This window comes from Mauremys mutica, chromosome 2 (assembly GCF_020497125.1).
Source record: "Mauremys mutica isolate MM-2020 ecotype Southern chromosome 2, ASM2049712v1, whole genome shotgun sequence".
Lineage (NCBI taxonomy): Eukaryota > Metazoa > Chordata > Testudines > Geoemydidae > Mauremys > Mauremys mutica.
The window spans coordinates 29,025,261-29,047,620 of NC_059073.1; the positions used below are offsets into that span (position 1 = coordinate 29,025,261).

General features: G+C 42.8%; 1 protein-coding gene across 2 annotated transcripts in view; it reads left to right on the top strand.

The window, feature by feature from the left end:
* The window catches only part of RAD21 (RAD21 cohesin complex component), a 34,445-nt gene extending 24,637 nt beyond the window's left edge, over positions 1 to 9,808 (top strand). For both annotated transcript variants that reach the window (XM_045006889.1, XM_045006890.1), the window contains exons 9-14: positions 231 to 454; positions 1,185 to 1,344; positions 1,824 to 1,975; positions 3,132 to 3,281; positions 5,260 to 5,343; positions 7,976 to 9,808. In XM_045006889.1, coding sequence (XP_044862824.1) covers positions 231 to 454; positions 1,185 to 1,344; positions 1,824 to 1,975; positions 3,132 to 3,281; positions 5,260 to 5,343; positions 7,976 to 8,167 — 962 coding nt within the window. In that variant the 3' untranslated portion in view covers positions 8,168 to 9,808. The remainder of the gene's footprint in view (positions 1 to 230; positions 455 to 1,184; positions 1,345 to 1,823; positions 1,976 to 3,131; positions 3,282 to 5,259; positions 5,344 to 7,975) is intronic.
* Positions 9,809 to 22,360: the final 12,552 nt, after the last annotated feature.

Consider the following 22,360-nt stretch of genomic DNA (forward strand, 5'->3'; position numbering starts at 1 on the left):
TAGTATAGTTGAGTTGCTAGCAAAATGACTGGTATTCACTTGTTTACAGTACGGGTAACATTAAAAGCTAATATCAGTTCACATCTTAAAAGCACTGTACAAATATTTAGTGCTGCCACCAAATAGGTTAAGAAATTTTACTGTCTTAAATTTAGGGATTTCTTAGGAGCCTGTAGGATTTTTACTGTAACATAGTTATCAAGTCTCTGTTTCTCTCTTGTCTTCAACAGTCAAGGAAACCAAAGCAAAGAGGAAGAGAAAGCTGATTGTAGACAGTGTGAAAGAGCTGGATAGCAAGACTATTAGAGCCCAGTTAAGTGACTACTCTGATATTGTCACTACTTTGGACTTAGCACCTCCCACTAAGAAATTGATGATGTGGAAAGAGACGGGAGGAGTTGAAAAACTTTTCTCTCTGCCTGCTCAGCCTTTGTGGAACAACAGACTATTGAAGGTAATACAGATTTCTGAAGGTTTATTTTTAAATGAATTACATTAAGAACTGATCATGTGGGTGAGGCTGAAAGCTTATACAGCAAGCAAAAATGTGCATTAGCAGCATCTGGTAAATAGTACATTTTTGAAAACTTGCTTCAACTGAAAACAAACTTCTGGAGTCTGCATGTAGTTCAGTCACTGATATGTAGGCTGGAAAGGATTAGATTTTTAACAGTAAATGTCAATCAGTAGTGTTTTTCACCACCCACGCAAGCCAAGGAAAAAATATTTTCATCTGACTGAAATTTGCAGATAGTGAAAGTAAAAAGTGTTGTGTGACCACTTAGTTTGATTTAAGGCTATTTACTTTGTTTCGATATATGCTGACAATTTGATTAGACTATTATTAATCTTTACCTTTTTGACTCTTAGCATCTACTTTCATTAAATAGGTATAGTCTGGCCACTATAATTTTGCACAACTCTGAAAAATTTAAATTGATAAAATTTTAAGAATGCTTTAAAAGAAACATCTGTATTAGTCGAAGCTATTAAAAAAAAAAAATTGGATTCAGCCAAGCCTGCTGATATGTAACAATTCTTAAACATTCAGGGAAAGAAGCTTTTTAGAACAAGGGCACATAACGAGAAGTCCATCTCTGCAACAAATATAATATGAAAAATTGTGTGTTTAACTACAGATCAGAGAACTACTAGTCTACAGGAGTGATTGTTTTTTCTTATAGCTTTTTACTCGCTGTCTTACACCTCTTGTACCAGAAGACCTCAGAAAGAGGAGGAAAGGTGGAGAAGCTGATAACTTGGATGAGTTCCTTAAAGACTTTGAAAACCCAGAGGTGCCCAGAGAGGAACCACAGCAGCAGCAGCAACAGCGAGATGTTATTGGTTTGTAACTCATTAAACAACATGCTCTACTTCCTTTCAAAACTTAATTTTCATTTGGATTTGTCCTTTCTATTAAATTACTAGAGGGGAAACATTTACCTAGGTTATATAGCACAGGGCTTTGTAACTACTCATTGTATAGCTTGCTACAGTCAGTAACTCCTTTGTTGGTAGATCTTTTCTAAATATAGCAGACTTACATGAGACAGCTGTGTCCAGTGGATTAAATGGGCACTATGGGCTGGTCTGTACACACATTTGCACTGATTTAACTAAATTGACTTTTGCATCAATTTAATTAAATCAGTACAAAAACTGTGTAAGTATGACCTAAGTATGGACCTAATTGTTGTAAACTCTGGAGGGTGCTGTGAGTTGATTGGTGTGAGTTTAAGAAGTGACATGATTATTTATAAATTATATATACAATGGAATCAGAATATCTATTTATAAAATGTATTGAATATCACAAAATATAGATGAACCTATCTTGGAAGAGCCAAGCCGCCTACAGGAATCGATGATGGAAGGCAGCAGAACCAACTTGGATGAATCTGTCATGCCACCCCCACCACCTCAAACAGGCGTGAAACGCAAGGCTCAGCAAGTGGAACCAGAGCCTGTATTACCTGTGAGTAAGATTATAGTGAAGATGTGAGTTACACAGGAGTAGTGACTATATGCTCTTTATCTAGAAGCAGATAACGTTCTCTGGTGGGAAGGAAATGGTTCTGCTATAAATCCTCAAAGCAATTCTCCCAACCCCCACCCCACAGAAACATATCAAGGTGGTTCTGGGACCGTGTCCTACAGAATTTGAGTAAAAATGAAACCAGCCCCAAAACAGTAAGGTCATGGTAAAAAGGTCTATATGGGAAAAGCTGGTGCTATGCTAAGTCCTTACATTTAAAGGAAAGAGAATGTCCCAATGCATTTGTTAACATGTTTGGAATACCTCTTACAATGAGAGTTGCTTTTATAACCGCTCAATAGATGATGTAATTTAATGCAGATTTCACCAAGATATAATTCAATGCAACACACAGTTATAGTATTGCTTGTGCTGCTGTCTATCTTGGTGTAAAGAATTGCTTGTTGGCAGACTATTTTGGCAAGAAAAACCTCAATTGTCTGTTTTCACCCTTCGTTTATAAGGATGGGGAACAATTAACAACTTGGATACCTCTGCTTCAGTGTTTAGCAAGCAGTGTGTTTCCAGTTCTGCATGATCTGTGAGGAATGGGGTCTTCAGTACCGTATTTGTAAGTCACTTCTGAAAATATTAGCTAGTGCCTTCATACCAGTGTCCTCACTCTTATCCCACAGAGGATGCCACCGTAGGTTTTAATGCATTGAAGAGGCATTTCCCCAATCAGTTGACAATGGGGTTTATACAACAATGCATCTGGCTATCTAGGCGATCTTAAAGCTATATCTAATCCAAAGTACACCATATTTCTCTGTAGTAAGATCAGTTCCCAGGGTGATGTACTAAACCAACTTCTTGGGAAACAGACTTGTGTTACTAATATTTTATTAGAATTTCTAGGTTTAATGAAATATAAAATTAGAGGTATTTATGGGAAGCTAAGGAAAATAAATGTGGAATTTCTTTGCAAAGAACACTTGGATTATTTGCAGCAAATGTCTGAAAATTAGAAACTTGGATTAAGTTTAATTTTGTATATTTAAATTGTATATTTAAGATTTTCAGTCCTTAAAGTTGCAGTAGCTGAAATCTTCATGTTAATTCCCATTTAACTTTAATGTCTTGTGTGTTCTCAAAGCCTCAGCCATTACAACAGTTGGAAATGCCACCTGTGGAAATGCCACCAGAAGAGCCTCAAAATATCTGCCAGCTAATACCAGAGCTGGAACTTCTGCCAGAAAAAGAGAAGGAGAAGGAAAAAGAGAAGGAAGAGGAAGAAGAGGAGGAGGTAGGCATGAGCTCTTAAGGATCAGTCTATAGATTTGACACAGGAAATACTCGGTGGGGTTCCTGAAGATATTTTTACTGCCATCTCTTTACTTGTGACATCCCTTAAACTAAGTGTTTCAGTTAAGGAAGCATTTTCTGATTACTTGGGGAGAGAGACAAAGGGTAGAACTTTGAGAGATGGAGAACGCTCCTGATTGCATGCTTAACTTGATGAGCTGCTCAACTGATTGGAGAGGTTTTGGCTGTACTTAACATACGGTTAACAGCTATAGGTGTTACATTTTGAACTTCAGGGGGTGTTATCAGATTTTAAGTGTTGATCAATTTTGTAAAAACAAGTTTTACAAAAAAGTTTAAGATCAAGTGAAACGTTTTCACAAATCTAAAATTCTTATGTAGAATTTTAAGCACTTTGTTGTGGCGTTTGAAACACACACGTTACATAATTATGGTCCTGAAACTGACTTAAATGATTTCCATTGCACAAGCTGAGAGAAAATGTAAAAGTAAACAGAGTATAAGTGACAAATTAAATTCATTCTTAGACTGTAAATTCTTTGTTCCAAAGAATTTAACTTCTTATGTGTTTTGAAAAGGATCCCTGATCTTGATGTGGCCTCTTGAGTGTTAATGTAATAGGAATTTAAAAAAAATAAGGCATGAATGGCCTAGGTGAAGATACTTCTTCGCAGTGTAGATTTTAAACTGACAATGTTGTGTACATAGCACTGTGGTCATGTAAAAAAGCCATGTGCATGCACTGAGGAATAATGTACATATAACTTAGTGCGGTACAATGAAAAGGATCAGACAGGCACCAAAACGTAGTTTTGAAAACCCGTAACTATCACATCAGAGTTCTAGAAATAAGGACATCTCCTTAAGCTTGCAATTCCAGGGTTTGCCAATTGGCAATGGCTTTTTTTGCTTACACACAGTGATGGTGGGACAGTAGGAAAGCCACACATCAGCCTGTAAATTAGTTTTCATCCTGCTTTGAACAGTGTTAATTGAAGCAAAAGGAAATTAAATATTTGAAGATTACTAAAGCAGATGGGATTTGGCTTGCAATCTTATCTAGCATTTCCAGTGTTTCAGAAAGTGCTTCTTTTTAGAATGTAGAACATTTCCTTTAAAAGTTGAGCTTACTCTCCATAAGGAGAGGTAGGATGCTCTTGTAGATGAAGTGCAGGAATGGGCATTGAGAGAGTTAAGTTCTAGTCTCAGTGGTGCCATAGATTTCCTCTGTAGCTTTGAGCAAATCACTTTTCTATGCCTGTTTCATGGTGCTCCAAGAATCCGAACGTCTACATCAGGGGTAGGCAATGTATGGCACGCGTGCCGAAGGCGGCATGCAAGCTGATTTTCAGTGGCACTCACACTGGCTGGGTCCTGGCCACCGGTCTGGGGGCCTCTGCATTTTAATTTAATTTTTAAGTGAAACTTCTTAAATATTTTAAAAACCTTATTTACTTTACATACAACAATAGTTTAGTTATTCATTATAGATTTATAGAAAGAGACCTTCTAAAAATGTTAAAATGTATTACTGGCACTTGAAACCTTAAATTAGGGTGAATTAATGAAGACTCGGCACACCACTTCTGAAAGGTTGCCGACCCCTGGTCTACATGACAATTCTGCAGTAAAAGCCCGCATCACTGGACATGGGTCAGCCTCAGGTGTTTAATTGCTTTGTAAACATACCTTTAACATACAATAAGAGCAGGCAAGCAGCCTTTTGTCAATTATTTTTAGTTCCACCGAGATATCCAGTTTCCTTGTATGTGTTGCCATTCTTCTTCATCCCTTGTAAGTCAAGCCATCGTGACCTTCCAGCAAATTCTTGATTGGCTTGAGGAGAGGAGTGCTTGAAAACAACTCTAGAAACATGGATTTCATTTCAAAATTTAAGTGTGTAAATATTAACCTAAGCCTACAGGTGTTTTTAAGTGTGAATTTTTTGTTGGCTGCAGGAAGAAGATGGTACAGGGGGTGATCAAGATCAAGAAGAAAGAAGATGGAATAAGAGAACTCAGCAGATGCTTCATGGTCTTCAGGTACATATAGCACTTATCTTTAAAATTACTTCTTGAACCAGTTTAGCGTGTTTTGACCAATTAAGAGGTCAAGTAAAAGCTAGGCTGACAGTAGACACCACATACGTGACTGACAGTTTAAAAGTTTGATTTTGAAATGAGCATAGAAAAAGTTTAGGTTGTGATTAGGTAAATCATTGAAAGCACTCTAAAAGTAAACATGTGTATTCAGTAGAGGGACAGTTGAGCCAGATACTTGTAGGACCTGTCTGTGTTCTACCTTTGGATCTGTACTTCAGCTTGCAGCAAAGGCAGGAACTCCAAAAACTCAAATTCCTAATTGTTTTCCGAGTAACACATCAGCTCCTGCAATGGAACCTAGGCACCTCCAGTTTTTTCAGCTGCCTGCAGACCACATTTGGAACTCCTAACCTTCATTAGCAGATATCTCAAGTTATGGAACCGCTCTTGACCACTTCCACAAAGAGAAGCAGTACTCAGTGAAATTGGCCAAGAACCATGTGAACACAGCTCAGCATTGAAAAGACCATTCACATCCAATCATATATACTAGAAACAGATGTACTTCCTACCATTCTCACATACTTCAGACACACATATGGCTGAGATCCTGACCTTCATTCTGCTGCTTGAGCAACTGTCTGAGGGAACCTTTCGAACAACTTGCATCCCTGAAGTTGGTCTTAATTCAGAGAGTCAAGTCACTGTATTCTATATCAGTTTGCAGAAAAACAAAATCATTCCTGCTGTCTCAGGAAACCCTACAAATGTGGGATAAAGCCATATCTCAAGATGTTGTTACACTTAACTGACAGTGAATTTGTATGAATTCTACCTGAATCTGGAGCACCTGGATCAGATTGATCTTGAGTAGGACATAAGAGTTCTGTTCCTATCTCTGAACAACAAAATACTGGTTCCACACAAAGCACCAGGAAAAGACTGCACTGGGAGAGTCTTTTAAAAGCTATAGAAGAAATTCACATATGACTTTACTACTTTCTCATAGCAAAATCTCTCTGAGCAAGTTCATGAGAAGCACACATTCTCAGTCCTCCTGGTTGAAATAAATATGATTCTCAACTTTGTTGGGGAGGTCAGTAGATAAGTTTGAACTGAACTCCCGGAATCCAATCACCTTGCAACATCTCAGTCTAGAAGTCATCCCTTTGTAGGCATAATTCTTGGGGCAGGGGGATTTCTGATCAGTTGTCTGAACCCTAGCTGCTTGACATGAGTACTAGTTTGCATTTGGGCATAAGATTGCACAAATTTGAACAGAAAATTGTTGCGATCTGATACAAAAAAGGCCCCCTATACACATTACTTGATCTCCTTGATCTGTCAGTCTGGATTCCTTTTTCCCTCAATTCATTTGACAGCTCTTTAATTTCTATAGACACTGAAGATAACCCACTTTCTCAATATTTGTTTGAGGGAGAGGGGATTGGAGCATTTATAATACCCTATTTAAAAGCCTGCCTGTCCTGTGCAATATTAATGTGGCTTTAGCTGCTGATAAAAGCTGCTTTTGGTGTCGCATTGAACCTGTGAGCTCACTTCATATGTGGAAGTTTTAGTTGATGATATTGATTTCTCATTCTGAAAATTGAATGTCAGTGATCTGTCTTGACTAAATTCTTCACAGATGAAGCTGGTATTCAGAAGCATCCTAACTTCCTTCTGAATACAATGTCAGAGTTCCACCTTAGTTGAATCAGTTTAACTAAAGGAATAAAATTAATTTAGTTAAACTCATGCAAACCCCTTTGTGGATACTTCTGTTTTGGTTTGATTATCCATGGATTTTTTTCCCATCCAATAGACTTTGTAAGGCAGACGGTTCTCTACACATACATCTACTAACTGTAATTTATGTTCAGCAGAAGCTGTCACTTTGGACTGTCATTACAAAAGTATTGTTGGCTAGGAGAATCTCAATTCTCCTGAACCCTAGCAATTTTGAAAAAAGGAGTGATTTGGGATGCTCTCACCGAAAAGGTGTCTGATTTTTTCAGAAGTACCTACTGTTGGAAAATCAAGCCTCCTTTAAAAAAAAATCTCAAGTTGAGCATCCAAAAACACAGGGGCACCCAAAATCTCTAGTCATTTCTGAAAGTCTTGTCCTTTACTTGATTACTGTAATATGCCTCTTCTCCCAAATACTTACTGAATCACAGGCAAGCATATGGCTTTAAGTGGCTTGGGATTCTACCAAAAGATTGAAGTTACTTGATCTCACGTGTATTGTAATATCTCTCTAATTGTTCTTTCTGGCAGAACTAGTGGCGCATCTATCACAGGTGTGCTCCCTGCTAAAGTGGGGTTTACTTTGAGAGCCAGTGTATCCTGAGTTGGAGGAGAAGTAATAGTCACCTGCCTCAGCAGCTGTGGATGACATTAAGTGGAACCTCAAATCCTGAATACGGCTGCCCCTCCCTGCTGATTAAAACATCTTGCACCCATTAGTGATGAGTGCCTTGACACCAAACCCACAGCTGCCAAAATGCTTTGAGCTTTTGCAATATTTGACTTCTGTACTAATCAGTGTTGATCAAATAATTGGGTATATAGAATTTTGGGGGGCTTGTTTATGGTATCAACCAACTTTTGTGTGTTTCTTTTTTTCCAGAGGGCTCTTGCTAAGACTGGAGCAGAATCTATCAGTTTGCTTGAGCTGTGCAGAAATACAAACAGAAAACAAGCGGCAGCAAAATTCTACAGTTTCTTGGTACTCAAAAAGCAGCAAGCTATAGAGCTGACACAAGAAGAGCCATACAGCGACATCATTGCAACACCTGGTCCCAGATTCCATATTATTTGAATGGTTAGATACATCATAGCTAGTGTTAATTTCACTAGTACATATGTATTGCCCCATGTGTAGGGCCCACAAGACCATTGGAGAAAATTTAGATTTTAATTGTCTGTACAAAGTCCTTGGTTTTCTTTTGGTTTTGGTTCTTGTATTTTAAATTTACCACTTTCATTTTTAGTGACACTGCTGGGGTGGATGGCTTGAGTTCCAACTGCAAAAACAAGACAAGCAATTCAAGGACCCAGATAAAGATTGTTTTATTCAGAGCAGATGTGTGCAATATTGGTGCATGTAATGTTGTGACAATGAAAATGTCTTACTATAATTTGACTAGCTTAATTCAGTAATGATATTTTTAACCTACACAAGTAAACCTGAAAGGCCAACCTATTGTCTGATTAAAAACTTTGCCAAACTTGTCTAATATGTTCTGTCTGCTTCTCATAGTAATGAATGTTTCCTTCCCTAGATTTGTGTCTGTTTTCTTCCAGGGTACCATGGGTCTCTTGCAGCTGCCAGTGTGAATGGTAGTGCCTGGCATGTGAACTTTGCTTTGTCATTTTTGCAGTAGGATTTTGTAGCCCTTGATGCTAAAGGAAAACAGATGTCTATGGAAAGCACTTCCTATAACTGATCCTACTTCTGCAGGAGGACAGAGTATGTGTAAAACATCTTGGACAAAACATTCCTTTTCATTTATCACCTCATTGCGGTCCACTACTGATAATGGCTAGCTACTGTTAATAGGCAGCAAATAATTCTAGTAATTTCATTTAAAACTTAAAATATCCATATGCTTTAGGTTTGATAGAGCTGTACATAAACCCTAAACTTTTTTAAAGAACAGACTTCTGGATTGTATATTTTCTGTCATTAATCAGGCCTATGGAGATGAGCATAGGAGAAGTTGAACAGATTGCATTTGTAAAATATTGAATTAAATCAAGACACAACCTGTACTGAAAGGACAGCAAACTAAATATATAGTACAAGCAGACATAGTTACACTTAAAGCAAATGTTGCTGTGTAAAGTGTATTAATGGCTCTTCAGATATATTTATAGTTTTAGTAACAATTTTCCAATAATGCACACTCCTCTGTTCAGAACATTTTAACAGCTTTGCAAAATAAGTCCTATTGGGTTTTACTATAAAGAATAAAAGCTTTACTGTTAGGACCAGATAGTATCAGAAATTATGTGAATATGTTGATTATGGAAACACGTCTTAACTTTTTTAGGGCAAAATTATTCACACTGAAAGTTCTGGTTTTAATGTTGGCACTTTTGTGAAATGATTCTCTTTTGGGACTCTGAAATTTCAGTGTATACTCAAGTGTAAAATTATGTGAATGTTTTAAAAATTTGAGACTACATAATGACCGTGTTTTAATAATTGTTGAAAAAGTTAATTGTATAAAATAGTTACTGCAGCTTTATTTTCAACATAATGTGCCTGTAAAACCATGATTTGCCCCTTTGTAAAAAGACATTGTAGATAACTTGAGTGTTTAATTATAGAAAGGTCATTAGTTTCTTGTTACACATTTTGTTAGTCTGTTTTTTGTTGCTTTTCAAGGTTGATATTCTTGAAAATAGATGATGCTGTATGTATAACTTTTCTAATAAAAATTGTTATAAGCTGTTATGTACTGGTGCTATATCCTGTTTGAGTACCTTTCAGTGACATGTTGCTTATTTTGGTATTAGGAGGAGAAGTTAGTTCTTTAAAAAGATTCTTAAAAACTCCCTCAAACGTGTAATTACTTTTTTCCATTAGGAAGGAACACTTTAAATCAGAGGTGGGCAAACTACGGGCCATGGGACCGTCCTGTCCGTCCCCAGAGCTCCTGGCCCAGGAGACTAGCCCCGGGCCCTCCCCTGCTCTCCTCCCTCCCCCGCAGCCTCAGCTCACTGCGCTGCCAGCGCAATGCTCTAGGCAGCGGGGCTGCGAGCTCCTGTGGCACAAGGGACAGTGTCCAGCAAGGGGAATGAGCAAATGCTGCTTGTCCCAAAGTCCTTCACTTTCACAGTCCAGAGGATATATCTTGCCTTTCTGCTCATTAACTACACGAGATCATCTGAGAGATGCAATGGGATAGGCTGTTAACACATGCCAGCATTAGTTTCACTTCTGATACAACCTATGCTATCCCCATTGCAAAGATGTTTCAGTGTAGTGCAGTTACCAAGCTCTGAATTCTTCCCTCCCTTCACCTCAGTGGCGTGTGAACTACTTGTCATGTGACAAATGATGTAGAACAAATTTGCTATTAACCAGCCTAAGAAATGAACTCTTTGGTGGAGTGCAGACTGACTAAAAATAAATACTGTATGTATGTATTGGTTTTGCCTCCATTTCCTAGGTTGGGATCGGATTTGGAGAATTTCAAAGCGAAGAATGAATTAAACCAATTGAATGAAGGCCTTTATAAACAAAATAGATAATAGATTTATAACAGTAATTCTTTCATCACATCTTACATCCTTACACACTTGAGGTCTCCTTTTGCTTTCCATGTTCCTCCTACTTGTCTGCTTCTGGTCAGGAGCAGGATTTTGTCTTGGAGTAGTTCTGCAGGTGTCGGTCACTGGCTGCCGTTAGGGCGTGTTGCAATCCAGTCTATTGCATTTTGCTTATCCTTGATCATTTTGGGTCCATTGCCAATTTTTTGTGCCTTCTATTCTGTCCCTCTTAGTCTTTTTCTCAGTTGAATATGACAACTGCTTCTGAAGTCCAAGCTACTGACCATGTCAGATGTACTCTTTGGGACATCCGCTAAGAAGTCAATCATGAAGTAGTGGCTTCCAATGAAAATGAGTGGCATTGTCTGGGGCTGGATCCTATAGAATGGAAATACAGTACTACTGGCTTTTGACATTTGTTGTGGAAACTTTATTCTAGCACTGAAATATTTTCCAAAGTCCTATGATGGTAAGCGATATAAGACAGCTGATTATCATTTACAGTATAGTGGTTAGATTCCCAAAACCAACTCTCAAATTAGCCTGCCTTATACCAATGCTTTTGCTTATTTCAAACTTAGCCCTTCACTGTGGTAAGACAACTGTACAGCCCTCTTAATATGTACAGGCTGCTCCCACTGACTTCAACTGCAAAGAAAACGAGATCTCTCTGAAATGACTCTTGTATAACAGATTAGATTATCTAGCCAACCTCTACAATACATGCACACAATTCACTCAGTTACCCTGAGTGAATAAATTGTATTTGACTAAAGCAGGGATTCTCAAACTTCATTGCACAGCGACTCCTTCTGACATAAAAAATTACTATGTGATCTCAAAATGGGGGGGGCGGGGAGTCTAAACCTGAGCCCTGCTGTCCTGGGCAAGGGGGGCACAGCCCAGGGCTGAAGCCCTTGGATTTTGGGCCCGGGTGATGGGGGCTCAGGCTTCGGCCCCAAGCCCCAGCAAGTTAACAGCCCTGGCAACCCCATTAAAACAGGGTCGTGACCCACTTTGGGGTCCCACCCCACAGTTTGAGAACCGCTGGACTAAAGCATTCTTCCAGAATATCATACATTCTTTATTTGAAGATAGAAAGAAATGGAGAATCCACTTTGCATGGAAACTTGTTCCAATGGTTAACCACTCACTGTTAGATTGTGCCTTATTTTCTAGTTTGAATTTGTCTAGCTTCAGCTTCCAGTCAGTGGTTCATTTCTCAACTAAATTAAAAAGCCCTTTAATACCCTGTATTCTCTTTGTGAAGGTACTGATATACTGTAATCAAATCAACCTACATTTTGATAAATAAATTGAGTTCTTTCAGCCTCTCTAATCCTTAAGTCAGGCCTGCACAACATGTGGCCCGCGGAGCCTCACTGTGCGGCCCGCGAGGGGATTCTAAATCCCCTGCACACGGAGCTCTGCGGGCATCCCAGAGCCCTTTGAATCCCGGCTGCGCCAGGAAGCAAAGAGCTGTGGGCTGCAGGCAACCGCGGGGAGCCCTTTGAATTTCAGCCACGGCTGGGAGTCAGAGGGCTCTGGGCTGCCGGCAGCGGCGGGGAGCCCAGAGCCCTTTAAATCCCAGCCGTGGCGGGGAATCAAAAGGCTCTGGGTTGCCCACAGCCACGGAGAGCCCAGAGCCCTGTAAATCTCAGCTGCGGCTGGGAGTCAGAGGGCTCTGGGCTGCCGGCAGCAGCAGGGAGCCCAGAGCCTTTTAAATCCCAGCCGCGGCCGGGAATCAAAAGGCTCTGGGCTCCCCGCAATGGCGGGGAGCGTAGAGCCCTTTAAATCCCAGCCGCGGCGGAGAATTAAAAGGCTCTGGGCTGCCTGCAGTGGCGGGGAGTCCAGAGCCTTTTAAATCCCAGCCACGGCAGGGAATCAGAGGGCTCTGGGCTGCCCGCAGAGATTCCCAGCCACGGCTGGGATTTAAAGGGCTCAGGGCTCCCTGCGGCTGCCGGCAGCCCAGAGCGGTTTGAATCCCGGAACGCGGCCGCTGTTTGCCCCCTCCCCAGACCTCTGCCCCAACTGCCCCCCAGGAGCCCCACCCCCTATCTAAATGCCGCTGCTCCTTGTCCCCCGATTGCTCCCTCCCAAGACCCCTGCTCCAACTGCCCCTTGGGACCCCAGCCCCTATCTAAGCCTCCCTTCTCCTTGTCCCCAACTGCCCCCTCCTGAGACCCCCCCAACTTTCCCCCAGGACCCCACCACCTACCTGTCCCCTGATAAACCCCTGGGACTCCCATGTCTATCCTACTGCTGCCTGTCCCCTGAACCTCTGCCCCATGCAACCACCCCTGCTCCCTGTCCCTTGACTGCCCCTCTGAACCCCATATTCCTTCTCCAACCCCCAGCCCCCTTACCGTGCCACTCAGGCCAGCGTGTCTGGCTCCATGCAGCTCCAGATACATTGCTGCCATGCTCCCCCGTGGAGCCCCCACCCCCCAGCACCTGCCTTCCAGATTTGAACACCTCAGGATTCAGGAGTGCTCAAGCTCAGTTTGGGCAGCTGTTACTTCAGTTCTCCCAAATCAAATATACTGATCCACTGTAACTTGCTGTAGAAAAAGCAGGATAAAATTGAGCAAGAAATGCTTATTAGCACTGGAATTGCTATTTTCAACAGCCATTGCCTTTTTGTTTGTTTCAGGAAGACAGTGATATTGCATTGGCAAATTCCCCATAGAAAGAAAGAGTGGAACAAAAGAATAATAAAGGCACCAACTTTTCCTCATTTATGGAGGACAGTCTTATAATATGCATCCAGATATCTTCCAATCACACAAGCTGAAAATTGTTCCACTTTACTGCACCTCTGTAACCATATGGGAACCAATCCTGTCTGTGTTTTGTGCACATCCAAAATTCCTGCTGAATGACCCGCCCTGGGAGCGTTACCAGTGACCCAGGGCTGGGGAGGCAGGAGGTGTGTGGGGGGGGAGGCGCTGGTGGGGGGGAGCCCAGGGCTGGGGCAGCAGCAGGGTGGAGGGAGGGCACTGGTGGGGAGGAAAGGGGGAAGCCCAGCCCTGGGGCGGCAGGAGGTGTGGGTCAGTGGGGGGAGAGTCCAGGACTGGGGCAGCAGGAGGGTACAGGGGGGTGCCCAGGACTGGGACGGGGGGCAGCCAAGTTTTTTTTTTGCTTGGGGCAGCAAAACACCTAGAACCGATCCTGCCGGGTTCCCCCAGCCGCTGGAGCCCCGGCCCCTTTAATTTGACCCTGAGGGCTCCCAGCCACTTCTTCAGCTGGGAGCCCCCGGTTGATTTAAAATAAAGTATCACCTCCCCATCCCCCAACCTTCCTTTTTGGCCCACAGCTGTTTTGGTGGGGTGGCGCTGGGGAAGGAGGGTTTGTTTCTGCAGGGCTGGACGGCCCTGGGGCGGGGTGTTTCTGCGGGGCTAGGAAGTTTTGGCACTCGGCTGTTTTCTTTGGAGGAATGTGGCCCTCGCTGCTTTACGAGTTGTGCGGGCCTGCCTTAAGTCATTTTTGTGGGTTTTTTCTGCACTCTCTTCTATTTCACTGCTGACCATTTTAGCAGAAGGGTCCAGCCAATTTACTCCACAATCTCAAACTGTTTCTCAACTCTGTGCCTTCTAAGATTCTAATCTCCAAGACACAAGCACATCTTGTGAAAGTATAACAGTCCAGAGAAAGATATGCAAAGAATGTGTGTGGGTTATGATAAATATGCAATGTTCAGACAATCAAATGTATCAACACTTGCACACAGAATGCCATCATGGCTGGTTAACTGGCTGAGCGTCACCTTGCAAATAAAAAATACAAGATTTAAATTTTTTATGTGACCTGAAATGTAAACTTACAGCTGGCTTATGAGGAAGCTGAGGGAGGCAGCAATGAGGTTTCTCAAAGTGTTTTCAGCTAGAAAAGTCTGATAAGACTTGCTTCTGGTAGAAGCTATTTAATGAGATAATCTGCAGGTTTTCTTGATGGTTTATCAAGCCTGAAATAAGTGCAGAAGGTCTCAAGTGCTCTCAGTGCTAAAGTATATCTCCACAGCTGTCAGAAACAGTCCCAGTTTAAGTGTGACAGTCTGCTGTCTGTGGTGTGAATTGGAGCAGAGCACAGGTATTGGGAGCCTTCTGTCACTCTTTGACCACTGATATCTGTGCAATTGCACTGACAATCTTGAAGCCTTTGAAGGGAGTGTATGAAAAAAATAAAAATAATAATCCAACAAAAATGGGCCAGCAGGCAAATTGGCTACACAAAGAATTCTCAACTTAGGCCTGGTCCACACTGGGGGGCAGTGTCGAGGTAAGATACGCAACTTCAGCTACGGGAATACCGTAGCTGAAGTCGAAGTATCTTATCCTGACTTACCGCTCGGGATCGACATCCGCAGCTCCCCCGTCGACTCCGCTACCGCCACTCGCTCCGGTGGAGTTCTGGAGTCGACGGGAGCGCGTTCGGGGATCGATATATCGCGTCTAGATGAGACGCAATATATCGATCCCCACAAAATCGATCGCTACCCACCGATTCGGCGGGTAGTCTGGACGTACCCTTAGTCATCTCTGCAAATATTAGTCATTAAAAATGGCCAATCGGTGCTGACGTTAGCTCATTTTTATTAATTGTTCATTGAAAGTGATGATAATTATCAGAGCAGAGTAGATTTTACCCAGTGTTTACTGATTACCAATGAGGTTCTTTCATAAAGACAAAATTTAGCAAATGGTGCACTCTGCCTTACTCCACAGTGACGAAGCATATTTTAACACACTTCATACTCTGGAGCCTGAACTTCACTGACCTGCATGGTGCACATAATGACGATTTTCTGATTTACTCGCTGGATCTCCCCATTGCAGCTCTGTTTGTAGGTATGGAGGCTGATACTTATTTTCAGATTTATATGCAAATACCCAAATGAGCCTAAAAGTATGTTTATTTTTGTCCCGCCTACTCTAGACAGGCAGTTCAAGTTCTTTGCGTGACTGCACATGGCCATTCCACTCTTGGTGTATGTGTACCCCGCGCACAGTCGTCGGAAATTTTTCCCTCATAGGTACCGTAGGAGTGGCTCAAGTGTTCTCTGCTGCTGCGTGCCCTGCAGGCCAGTATAAAGGAACCCGAACCCCCTCAATTCCTTTTTACTGCCTATGATGGTCATTGGAATTGCTTGACTTGCCGTAGCAAGTGCTCTCTATGTGTTCATTGTAAATTAACTGTAGATAGTTTTCTAGATATGTAATGTTAATACACTATTTACAGTATGAACTAAGTATGTTTTCCTTTTTGGTCCCCAGTTTGCGGTGTTTTCCGTTACTCAGTACTGAGGGATGCCTTGATCACCAGGCTTCAAGACCTCTCTCTCTTGTGCTAGGCCAATGCCCATGAGGGACTCACACTCAAGCTGCTTGAAATGTTTAGGGGAAGTTCAAATTCAGGATTGTTTGTCAGACCTGCAAAGACTTTAAGCCTCGGACAAAGAAAGACAGAGAAGCCAGACTAAAGTGTTTACTCATGGAGGTGGCCCTGAGATCTCTGTCAGAGTTCAGTCGGTCAGCATCGCTTAGGAGTGCACCTCTTATGTTGCTTGATTCCCAACACAGCTCATTGTCCCCAGTACCTAAGAAGAGGCATAAGACCTCTAAGCAGACCACCGAGAGAGGAAGGGCACTGGCACCGAAGTCTTCTAGGCCTGGAGATGAAAGTAGAGTGCAGCCGAAACATTAGCTTTCCTCTTCTCTGGCACCTTTGACTCTGGCACCGAGGCAGGTACCATCGCACCTTCTACATCTGCAGCGCCATGCTGGAGGTATTTGCGTCAGTGAGACCGCACTCTCGGTACCAGCAGACAGCAGCATCAGTGCAGCACTTAGTGCTCTGGCACCCTCCATGGCCTCAAACTGCTGTAGTGTCTGTCTGTCAGTATTGTCAAAGGGGAAACCTCCAGGGCTGGCTGTGCTGCGTCCTTCTCTGACTTGACATTGAGCTCTGGCACGGTCGAGAGCAGCCCCTCCTTTGTCAGCAGAGGCAGAGTCATCCTCTTCTGAATAGGAGATTGGTTTCTGTTTCCCAGCCTCATAGCCACTCCTGCTACTCTCCACCAAAGCTCTACTACCCTGCTAGGGAACCTTCAGCAAGAGTACCATCGGGTGGGTGACCAGGGGGTCAGTGGGGCTCATCACCTCTTCCAGTGGTGGTCTTGGAACCTGTGGGATTTCCCCCCAGTTTCTAGGTCATACACATGTTCTGGTTCTGTGTCCTTGGAGAGATATGGAACGCCTACTCACAACGCACTATCTGTTCCTGAGCCCGGTACCTGCACTGGTACCGAGCAGCAAGAAGCAGTTTAGGAGGACACTTCTGGACAGCTAGTGGAGGAGGAAGAAGTAGCCTCAGCCTGTGCTGACCTCTTCTTCTTCCTCTCCTGATGAGGGAGTCTCCTCCAGCATTTAGCCTCCCCCAGATGACTATAAGGCCATCCTCCTTAGCAGCTCTTGGTGGCCTTTAGCCGGGGGATTCAGGTGGAGCAAGTTAAAGAATCCTCACACCGCCTTGTTGACATTTTGGCCACAGCAGGTCCTTCAAGAATGGCCTTACCTATTAATGCAGCAATTATGGACCTCATTAAGGCTCTCTGGTAGACCCCTTTGTCCCTTCCCCCTTTCTCAAGAAGGGCCAAATGTAAATATTGTGTTCTGTCTCAAGGGTTTGAATACTTATATTCTCATCACGCCTGTCTCTGGGCTCTCTGGTGGTGTCAGTAGCCAATGAAAGGGAATGACAAGGGCAACAAGGGGAGTCCCCTAAATTGAAAGACGCAAAATAACCTAGAGCTGTTTGGTAGAAAAGTTTATTCCAGTAGGGGGTGGCAATGCAGGATTGCCAACCAGTAAGTGATTTTGGGTCAGTATAATTTTAATGCGTGGGATTCCATTTTAAAGTTTAGAGACATGCTGTCACAGAAGGGTAGGCAGAAGTTCCCGTCATTAGCTGATGAAGGGAAAATCTGTAGGAAGACCTTAGCTGCAGGGTGCACTGGATGTGGTAGACTTGATGGTTAGGTTCATGGCTTATGCAATGGCCATGCACAGGAGCACTTGACTGCAATGCTCAGGGCTTCCATAAGAGGTCTAACAAACTTTACACAATCTGCCCTTCAAAGGGTCTTCACTGTTCTCAGAGCAAACTGTCTAAGCTCCATGGCTTGAAGAACTCTTGGGCAACTTTAAAGTCTTTGGGGTTGTACATTTCATCCCCATCCAGAAAGCACTTCTGCCCACAGCAGACCCACCTTTACTCTGCCCCTGCAGCAGAACCTGCAGAGAAATAAGAGTAGGGGTTATAGACATAGAGCACCTTCTCCTCCTCTTGTCTCTGCATCAATGCCTGCTCCACACAGCCAGGGGTGCTAAATGGGCATTTTGACAGGACACTGTGGAAGTGGGATATACCATTTAATTTGATTCTATACCTCCCTCCCAATCCCTTTTCTGGAGCCACTCTCACAAGGAGCTCCTAATCCAGGAGATTCAGTCTCTCCTCAGGTAGGCGCCATAGAGGAAATTCTGCAGTGTCACAGAGAGAAGGGGTTCTATTCTTGTTATTTCCTAATCCCGAAAGCAAAGGGAGGTCTCAGACCAACTTTAGACCTGCATCAGCTCAACAAATATCTCAAAAATATAAAGTTTTGCATGGTCCCCCTGTCTTACATTGTTCCCTCCCTGGAGACTGGTATGCTACCCTTAATTTAAGAGATATCTACTTTCATGTGGCAATTTATCCCAGTCACAGAAAGTTTCTCAGGTTCATAGTAAAGCACACTCATTACCAGTTCACCAAGCTGCCCTTCAGCCTGTAGGCAGCTCCTTGGGTTTTCACAGAATGTATGTCTATGGTAGCGGCTTTCCTGAGGAGGCTAGGAGTACAGGTCTACCCTTACCTAGATGACTGGCTAGTCAAGGGCAGGTCCCTGGCTCAGGTTCTCTCAACCAGTCAACCTTCAAAGTTCTAGGTCTACTGATCATCTCAGATAAGTATGCTCTTTGTCCATTTCAGCAGATAGAGTTTATAGGATCAGTGCTGGACTCTACTCAGACCAAAGCTTTCCTTCCAGACACAAGATTCTAAACAAGTCCATCTTTTGTGCCAGATCTTAAGGTTCACCCAATCACAGAAGCTCAAAATTGTACAAGGCTCCTCAGGCATATTGTCTTGTGCATGTATATAGTCCAGCATGCCAGGCTGCGCCTCAGGTCTCTTCAAAGTTGACTGGCCTCCATTTATTTGCCAAGACATCACTGTCTGAACACGGTGCCCTCATGGGCTCTGACTTCATGAGATTGGTGGACAGAGCCACCCAGTTTTTGGGAGGTGTTCCCTTTGTGCATCCTCAGCCTTTGCTGACATTGGTGATGGACAAGTCTGCCATGGGATTGGTGCGGGAGGGGAGTTCAACTGGCCCCCCTCTGAACTCAAGGTTTGTGCTCCTCAAGGGATTTCTCTTTTCATATCAACATCAGAGAACTAAGGGCTGTCCACCTCACCTGTCAGGCCTTGCTACCTCATGTCAAGGGGAAAAGCCTGTTTGTTCTCACAGACCACAGTGTGGAGATGTTTTGCCACAGCAGGCAGGGAGAAACTCACTCTTCTCTGCTTTTGTCAGGAAGCAATTCACCTATGGAATTTTTGCATTGCCAGTTCAATCAATCTCAAAGCCTCTTACCTTCCAGGAGTGCGGAATAAACTGGCAGGTTGCTTAAGCAGGTCATATACCAGTGGTCTCTCCTCCTGAATGTAGTCAGATACATTTTCCAGCAGTGGGGGACTCCCCAGATAGAACTTTTGGCAACCAAGGCCAGACAGGAAATACCTATAATTTTGTCTACAGTTCAATCACAGACACTTTCCTGCTATCCTGACAAACAAACTATACTATGCTTTTCCCTTAATCCCATTCCTACACAGAATGCTGCTAAAGATCAAGCGGGACCAGGCCTCAGTTATATTAATAGCACCAGTGTGACCGCAACAGCAATGGTTCTCCACTCTACTGGATCTGTCAGTGGAGGCTCCAAGTCAAGGTGCAATGGGAGTGAAATTGATCTCCCAAGGTCATAATTGCTTCAACCAAAGCTATGGGCCTTTCATTTAATGGCCCGGAGGTTCCATGGCTAAATCCTAGGGAGGAGTCTTGCTTGGAGCAAGTTTGCCATGTCTTGTAAAATAGTAGAAAGCCCTCTACCAGAGCTGCATACATGTCAAAATGGAGGCATTTTTCCATTTGGTCTTGTCAATCCAGTGTCTCACCAATGCAGTCTTCTTATCCAGCATATCCTGGACTATTGCACCTAAAATGGCAAGGTTTAACAATTTCTTCTGTCAAGCTCCACCTGGCAGCAATATCACATTTCCTATCCTCATATGGGTTACTGTTCTATATTCTCTAGTGACATGACAATCAGATTTGTGAAAGGCCTGGAATGGTTGTACCCTCAAATAAGGAAACCTATCGAGCCCTGAGGCTTGAACCTAGTTTTGTCAAAGCTCATGAGGCCACTATTTGAGCCTCTAACAACATGATCCCTAGTGCACCTATCTCTGAAGGTGGATCTCCTGATACCTATCACTTTGGCTGGGATGGTGGCCAAGCTGCATTCTTTGACCCCAAACCTCTATATACAATCTTTTTTAAGGATAAAGTGTACTTCCATTGTCATCCAAGATTCCTCTCTAAAGTGGTATGTACTTTTCATATTAACAAGTCAATTAACTTAACTACATTTTACCCAACACTGCAGGCCAATAGACAGGAGCAACATCTGCACACCTTAGATGTTAGAAGGGCATAGGCATTCTACATAGACAGGTTTAATAGTTTTGTTTGTCAGCCCAACTATTTAAGAACATGAGAACATATGAAAGGCCGTACCAGGTCAGACCAAAGGTCCATCTAGCCCAGTATCTGTCTACCGACAGTGGCCAATGCCAGGTGCCCCAGAGGGAGTGAACCTAACAGGCAATGATCAAGTGATCTCTCTCCTGCCATCCATCTCCATCCTCTGACGAACAGAGGCTAGGGACACCATTCTTACCCATCCTGGCTAATAGCCATTTATGGACTTAGTCACCATGAATTTATCCAGTCCCCTTTTAAACATTGTTATAGTCCTAGCCTTCACAACCTCCTCAGGTAAGGAGTTCCACAAGTTGACTGTGCGCTGCGTGAAGAACTTCCTTTTATTTGTTTTAAACCTGCTGCCTATTAATTTCATTTGGTGACCCCTAGTTCTCGTATTATGGGAATAGGTAAATAACTTATCCTTATCCACTTTCTCAACATCACTCATGATTTTATATACCTCTATCATATCCCCCCTTAGTCTCCTCTTTTCCAAGCTGAAGAGTCCTAGCCTCTTTAATCTTTCCTCGTATGGGACCCTCTCTAAACCCCTAATCATTTTAGTTGCCCTTTTCTGAACCTTTTCTAGTGCCAGAATATCTTTTTTGAGGTGAGGAGACCACATCTGTACACAGTATTCGAGATGTGGGCGTACCATGGATTTATATAAGAGCAATAATATATTTTCAGTCTTATTCTCTATCCCCTTTTTAATGATTCCTAACATCCTGTTTGCTTTTTTGACTGCCTCTGCACACTGCGTGGACCTCTTTAGAGAACTATCCACAATGACGCCAAGATCTTTTTCCTGACTCGTTGTAGCTAAATTAGCCCCCATCATGCTGTATGTATAGTTGGGGTTATTTCTTCCAATGTGCATTACTTTACATTTATCCACATTAAATTTCATTTGCCATTTTGTTGCCCAATCACTTAGTTTTGTGAGATCTTTTTGAAGTTCTTCACAATCTGTTTTGGTCTTAACTATCTTGAGTAGTTTAGTATCATCTGCAAACTTTGCCACCTCACTGCTTACCCCTTTCTCCAGATCATTTATGAATAAATTGAATAGGATTGGTCCTAGGACTGACCCTTGGGGAACACCACTAGTTACCCCTCTCCATTCTGAGAATTTATCATTAATTCCTACCCTTTGTTCCCTGTCCTTTAACCAGTTCTCAATCCATGAAAGGACCTTCCCTTTTATCCCATGACAGCTTAATTTACGTAAGAGCCTTTGGTGAGGGACCTTGTCAAAGGCTTTCTGGAAATCTAAGTACACTATGTCCACCGGATCCCCCTTGTCCACATGTTTGTTGACCCCTTCAAAGAACTCTAATAGATTAGTAAGACACGATTTCCCTTTACAGAAACCATGTTGACTATCGCTCAAGAGTTTATGTTTTTCTATGTGTCTGACAATTTTATTCTTTACTATTGTTTCAACTAATTTGCCCGGTACCGACGTTAGACTTACCGGTCTGTAATTGCCGGGATCACCCCTAGAGCCCTTTTTAAATATTGGTGTTACATTAGCTAACTTCCAGTCATTGGGTACCGAAGCCGATTTAAAGGACAGGTTACAAACCTTAGTTAATAGTTCCGCAACTTCACATTTGAGTTCTTTCAGAACTCTTGGGTGAATGCCATCTGGTCCCGGTGACTTGTTAATGTTGAGTTTATCAATTAATTCCAAAACGTCCTCTAGTGACACTTCAATCTGTGACAGTTCCTCAGAATTGTCACCTACAAAAGCCAGCTCAGGTTTGGGAATCTCCCTAACATCCTCAGCCGTGAAGACTGAAGCAAAGAATCCATTTAGTTTCTCCGCAATGACTTTATCGTCTTTAAGCGCTCCTT